This window comes from Spinacia oleracea, chromosome 6 (genome assembly GCF_020520425.1).
Source record: "Spinacia oleracea cultivar Varoflay chromosome 6, BTI_SOV_V1, whole genome shotgun sequence".
Classification (NCBI taxonomy): Eukaryota; Viridiplantae; Streptophyta; class Magnoliopsida; order Caryophyllales; family Amaranthaceae; genus Spinacia; species Spinacia oleracea.
In genome coordinates, this window is record NC_079492.1 from 67,383,888 (window position 1) to 67,390,344 (window position 6,457).

The following is a 6,457-nucleotide window of genomic DNA, read 5'->3' on the forward strand; positions in this document are numbered from 1 at the left end:
TGTGCTTCATGTATTCCGTGGGTTTAGTCGAGATAACAATGTAATTTGATTAGGAACTGCATTGTGTCCTGAAGATTTAGGGTTGTGAGTCACGATTAAAGAAATTAAGTTAAGATGTATGTTTGCATTAAAGGTTGTTGTTGACTTCTTAATTTATATGTAGAGAATAAGTCAATCAGACATGTATGGCATGATTAATTTTCTAAAGTTAATGTAAACTTGTTTTCTTGCAGGCTATCACTTCTACTGGGACAAAGAAGGGCGAGTTGTTTTTGGCTAATGTCAGCACTAAGTTGACAAACAAGAATATTACCACCGATGTGAAAGTTGATACCAACTCCAATGTGAGTTTGTTTATTTGTATTACTACGAATTGATTCTATGATACATTACGGTTTCATTGGTTTATAGGTTTTTATAATTGGTAATTGTGTAAAATTTGGTGACAGATAGCATTGCTTTCTATGAACATCTTGTTTTACATAATTGGAATCTATTGTAATCTGATTCCAACTTCTTTGCTGTTTCCGTCTTCCGCTCCTAGCTTTTCACCACCATTACGTTGATGAACCTGCCCCTGGCTTGAAGGCTATTTTTAGTTTCCGTGTTCCTGATCAGAGATCTGGCAAGGTACCATACAATTATCTTTCTAGTATTGCAATTCAATGTTATTTTTGGGATTTTTCTGTACCTGTTGAATCACATGTTCTAGGTTAAACGATGTTAATGGGTAAAAATTTTGTGTTTGATCTATTGTTGTTATTATTAATTAAAAAGCAATTGATTTCTAATGCTTTTAGCTCTAAGAAACCAATTATAGTGTGGTGATTGGAAATTGTCTATCGTTTGAGAAGTACTGATTGCTTTAATTGGTGTAAATCAATTGGCTGGTGGCGAGACGGGGGGTGGTTTGATCATTTGATGTTGATGTTCCGGAAAAAGAACCGATTTTTAACAACTAACTTTTGACTGTGATTGAATGAGTAGGGAGAGAATTAATTGAGTGGAAAATGGATTAGGAAAATAAGGGTAATATGGAAATATAGATTGAATTATACACATATGTTGCAAAAATTGACCTCAATTTCTTAGACTTTTTGGGTCTGCAGAAGTGATTTGATGAGCTATTATTTAGAACTTTTTTGGGATTGGAGGAGAAAGGAGGTACTTAAAACTTAATCAACTATTGATTAGGGATTCTCTTAACATGTTAATATTTCATACTTTATGTTTTATGATAGGTACATCGATTATTACGCGTGGGTAGGTGTACCTTGTACGTGTAACTTTTGGGTTGAAACTTAATGCCTTCTATGATATCTCCTCAATGGCAGGACAAAGCTAGTGGGTTTTTTTCCGCTTCAGGTTTATTTTTGAATTTAACATATGAATTCTTTTTGAATTTTAAGTGTGGTAACTGGCAAGTGACTAAGTGTTTGATTGTAATTACAATCTATTTTCAAATTAAGGGGTTAAACTTAAGGAAGCGGGGAATCAAGCTGGGACTTTTGCCAAGGATGCAAAAGAGAACGTGGTTGATGCAGCTGAAAGAGTTGGGTCTGTGTTTAAAAGTAAATGGTCACTTTTCCAGCAACCCTCTACTAAGCATGCTGTGCAGGAGAGGTTTCTTTCAGCTGCTGCTTCAACAAGCTTCCTCGTAAGGAAAGGAATCTCAGAGACCAAAGAAAAAGTTTCTGTAGGAAAGATAAAAGTTGAGGAGGTATCATTATGTGTATTATTTCTTGTAACTTCTATTAATTTATACTGTAATATATTATCTAAGATTTGTTTTAGTCTTTTGATAGTATATTAATACTTGCTTGTGCTAGAGTGGAGAACCTCTCTGATATTGCACTCTATTATGGAACAAATTCAAATTTAGGCCATTATATTCATAGGTTGCAGCTTGCAGAATGTGGTTGTTATTTATCTACTCTCTATAGACCAATTGTGCACACATGAAACTATTTGTTGGATTTCATCCTATGTGAACCAATTTCTCTAAGTTTTGTCTTTTTTTGCAAATCCTATAATCTATGTTTTAGAATAGAGTATTGAAACGTACATGTTTCTGGTGTTTCAAGAAAATATGGGTTACATTTCATTCAAAGGTTATTGATGTTATTTCATGGCAATTCTTCAGGTGGCAAAGAAAACTGCACAAAGAAGTAAATCCTTTATATCAGATATTGAAAGATGGCAAAAAGTATAATTTTCTCGCTTATCTTTTTTGATTGGCTTTGGTAGGTAATGCTTTCGAAAACTAACCTTCAAATATTCCTCCTTTTTTTGCAGGGTGTTGCAAGCAGTGACGGTATACATTTTCCCTCATTGTTAGAATTTTTTGCTTTTCCTTGATAATTAGTTGTGTGAAATCAATAAATCCAACAGGAGCCTGAAGTATGGTAGAGCTTTTAATTTATGGGTTGTCTTTGTCTTAATGACTATGCTGGACTGCTGGCAGGTTTGTATTAGATAGTAGATACTAAAGAGTACTCCGTAAGAAATTAGATCTGCCCTACATTTGTCTGAATAGATTAGGTTTACTCAGGATATTTGTGTTAGTAACTTAATACTTAAGTATTATGGAATAAGAAATTAGCATAGGAAGGTTCTTGGGGGTTGAGGGCTCAGTTTTTTTACTTGTTAGACTGAGCTTCTGGGGACAAGCTGGGGGAAAGGGTTACAAAATGTAGGGAAGCATCCGTCAAGTAGTTCAAAGTGGAAGGTACTATTTAGTTAGGCATTACTATTTAGTTAGAAGGTACTATTTTGATCTTGGGGGGAGAATGAATGAATGGTCTTAGCTCACTCTTTGGAACTATAAGGAAGACTATTTCAGTTTCTGGAGGAGAATAGCGAAAGGGAATTTGTACTTGAAGCATTTTCCCTCCCAACTTTGAACTAAAGAACCTAAGGACTCATTTTATACTTATTACATGTTTAATATGAATAGTTTTAACTTTCTAACACTCATTCCAATCTACTTATGCAAATTTAAGGCTTGTTTGGTCGTTATAGGTCATATTAGGCTAAAATGAGGATTTTTTGCTCCCAAATATGAAATAAAGAACCTTAGGACTCATTTTAAACATATTAAATGTTTTATATGATTAGTTTTAACTTTACAAGACTTAATCCAATCTATTTATGCACATTCATGACTTCTTTGGCCGTTATAGGTCATATTTAGGCTAAAATGACATTTTCGCTCCCAACTTTGATCTAACGAACTTAAAAACTAATTTCAAACTTACTACATGATTCATATGATTATTTTTAACTTTCTAGGACTCATTCCAATCCATTTATGCACATTTAAGGCTCATTGTGTCGTTATAGGTCATATTTAGGCTAAAATGACATTTTCGCTCCCAACTTTGAACTTAAGAACCTAATGACTCATTTTAAACTTATTATATGATAAATATGCTTAGTTTTAAGTTTCTAAGACTTATTCTAATCTATTTATGCACATTTAATGCTTGTTTTATCGTTATAGGTCATATTTAGGATAAAATAAGGCATTTTCGATCCCAACTTTAAAATAAAGAACCTAAGGACTTATTTTAAACTTATTACATGATTAATATGCTTAGTTTTAAGTTTCTAAGACTTAATCTAACTACTTATACACATTTAAGGCTTGTTTGGTCGTTATAGGACATATTTAGGCTAAAATGACATTTTCGCTCCCAACTATGAACCAAAGAACCTAAGGACTCATTTTAAACTTACTAAATGTTTTATATGCTTATTTTTAACTTTCTAGGACTCATTCCAATCCATTTATGCACATTTAAGGCTCATTGTGTCGTTATAGGTCATATTTAGGCTAAAATGACATTTTCGCTCCCAACTATGAACCAAAGAACCTAAGGACTCATTTTAAACTTACTAAATGTTTTATATGCTTATTTTTAACTTTCTAGGACTCATTCCAATCCATTTATGCACATTTAAGGCTCATTGTGTCGTTATAGGTCATATTTAGGCTAAAATGACATTTTCGCTCCCAACTTTGAACTTAAGAACCTAATGACTCATTTTAAACTTATTATATGATAAACATGCTTAGTTTTAAGTTTCTAAGACTTATTCTAATCTACTTATACCCATTTAATGCTTGTTTGATAGTTATAAGTCATATTTAGGCTAAAATGAGGCATTTTCGCTCCTAACTTTAAAATAAAGAACCTAAGCACTCATTTTAAACTTAATACATGTTTAATATGCATAATTTTAACTTTATAAGACTCGTTCCAATCTATTTATGCACCTTTAAGGCTCATTAGGTCGTTGTAGGTCATATTTAGGCTAAAATGACATTTTCGCTCCCAACTATGAACTAAAGAACCTAAGGACTCATTTTAAACCTACTAAATGTTTTATATTCTAGTTTTAACTTTCTAGGACTTATTCCAATCCATTTATGCACATTTAAGGCTCATTGTGTCGTTATAGGTCATATTTAGGCTAAAATGACATTTTCGCTCCCAACTTTGAACTTAAGAACCTAATGACTCATTTTAAAGTTATTATATGATAAATATGCTTAGTTTAAGTTTCTAAGACTTATTCTAATCTGTTTATGCACATTTAATGCTTGTTTGATAGTTATAGGTCATATTTAGGCTAAAATGAGGCATTTTCGCTCCTAACTTTAAAATAAAGAACCTAAGCACGCATTTTAAACTTAATACATGTTTAATATGCATAATTTTAACTTTATAAGACTCGTTCCAATCCATTTATGCATATTTAAGGCTCATTGTGTCGTTTTAGGTCATATTTAGGCTAAAATGACATTTTCGCTCCCAACTTTGAACTTAAGAACCTAAGGACTCATTTTTAAATTATTATATGATTAATAAGCTTAGTTTTGAGTTTCTAGGACTTATTCTAATCTACTTATACCCATTTAATGCTTGTTTGATCGTTATAGGTCATATCTAGGCTAAAATAAGGCATTTTCGCTCCCAACTTTAAAATAAAGAACCTAAGGACTCATTTAAAACTTATTACATGTTTAATATGCATAATTTTAACGATCTAAGACTCGTTCCAATCTATTTATGCACCTATAGGCTCATTGGGTCGTTATAGGTCATATTTAAGCTAAAATGACATTTTCGCTCCCAACTTTGAACTAAAGAACCTAAGGACTCATTTTAGACTATTAGGACATTGTCATTAGTTTCTTGAATGTTAAAATGTGATATTTAATTTGTATTTAATCTAATGTTTAATTTAAATTTCTGTTTTTGTAAAGGTCTACACTCCGAGGATTGCGCCTTATGCGAGGAATTTGATGTGGTTCGTGAGCAATGGGCTAAGTTTTTTACCAACAAGTATTTATTATTGGCTTTAGCGCGCTTGATCGAGTTGGTTTAGTTGTTATAGAATAAATTTTATATTAAAATGTATGTTTATGTTGAAATTGGAACATATATTTAAATGTAATATGTGCACTTTGGTTTTGGGATATATAGTATACAAAACTCCAGTTGTTGTTTTTATATTTGTTATATAGGTTGCGTTATTCTATTATTATTTTGACAGGTTTCTATATTTGGTGCAAGGCACTCTAGGTATCCCTAAACAAAATTAGAATTTTCCCGCCAAAAGTGCTTTTTTGCAGCGTACATATATGTTGTACGCTGCAACAAGGGAAAAAAATTTCGCAAAAATTCAGACTTGTTGCAGCGTACAAATAAATGTACGCTGCAAAAAATTGAGTAATTCAGACTTGTTGCAGCGTACAAATAAATGTACGCTGCAAAAAGTTGAGTCTTTTGCAGCGTACATATATATGTACGCTGCAACAAGTCCAAAATTTTGCCAATTTTTTGGCACTTGTTGCAGCGTACATCTAAAAGCCCGCTGCAACAAATCACTTTTTGCAGCGAACATTGTACGCTGCAACAAGTTCAGACTTGTTGGAGGCCCCCCAGTTGCAGCATATGATGTACGCTGCAACAGGGGTCTAAAAGCCCGCTGCAATAAGGGTTTTTTCTACTAGTGAAGATTGATCTCTTAATGCACCAATACGAGCTGTTCACCATGAAGCCATCTGAAACGATTCAAGACATGATCACTCGCTTCACAAACATTATCAATGAACTGAATTCTCTTGGCAAAATCATAACTCCTGAGGAACAAGTCAGGAAGGTCCTAAGGAGTCTACCACAAGATCCCTGGATGGCTAAAGTCACGGCCCTCCAGGAAACTAAAGACTTCACCAAGTTTAACCTGGAACAACTGGCTGGATCTCTCCTAACTCACGAACTGCAATTGAACGCACGACCTTCAGAAAATACCAAAAATAGGGCTCTTGCTCTAAAAACCGAAAATGATGAAAACTCTGAAGAAGATGAAGAGACAGCTTTGTTTGCTAGGAGGTTCAGAAGAATGTTTAGGAACTACAAAGATGTGGAACACAGAAGCAAACCAAATC

The 6,457-nt window shown here is 33.3% G+C and overlaps 1 protein-coding gene across 4 annotated transcripts; it reads left to right on the forward strand.

Annotated features, from left to right (window-relative positions):
* The first annotated feature begins 210 nt into the window (after nucleotides 1-210).
* LOC130464269 (uncharacterized Rho GTPase-activating protein At5g61530-like) lies at nucleotides 211-5,547 on the forward strand. Of its 4 annotated transcripts, none has more exons than XM_056833742.1 (7): nucleotides 211-344; nucleotides 545-630; nucleotides 1,242-1,344; nucleotides 1,470-1,720; nucleotides 2,144-2,206; nucleotides 2,296-2,314; nucleotides 5,273-5,547. In XM_056833742.1, exons 3-7 carry the CDS (start codon nucleotides 1,305-1,307, stop codon nucleotides 5,392-5,394), a joined length of 495 nt encoding a protein of 164 aa, XP_056689720.1. In that variant the 5' UTR covers nucleotides 211-344; nucleotides 545-630; nucleotides 1,242-1,304; the 3' UTR covers nucleotides 5,395-5,547. The 4 variants fall into 4 exon arrangements, with proteins under 4 accessions (XP_056689720.1, XP_056689718.1, XP_056689721.1 ...); XM_056833740.1 differs by having other exon boundaries at nucleotides 212-344; nucleotides 1,242-1,365; XM_056833743.1 differs by lacking the exons at nucleotides 211-344; nucleotides 545-630 and adding an exon at nucleotides 872-1,164.
* The last annotated feature ends 910 nt before the right edge of the window (nucleotides 5,548-6,457 follow it).

Excerpts from the sequence above, each read along its gene's own strand:
- LOC130464269 (XM_056833740.1), top strand. The coding sequence starts at position 1,305 with ATGCCTTCTATGATATCTCCTCAATGGCAGGACAAAGCTAGTGGGTTT. Across the intron at positions 1,366-1,469 it reads TGGGTTTTTTTCCGCTTCAG|GGGTTAAACTTAAGGAAGCG; the intron begins GTTTATTTTTGA and ends TTTCAAATTAAG. Across the intron at positions 1,721-2,143 it reads GAAAGATAAAAGTTGAGGAG|GTGGCAAAGAAAACTGCACA; the intron begins GTATCATTATGT and ends GCAATTCTTCAG.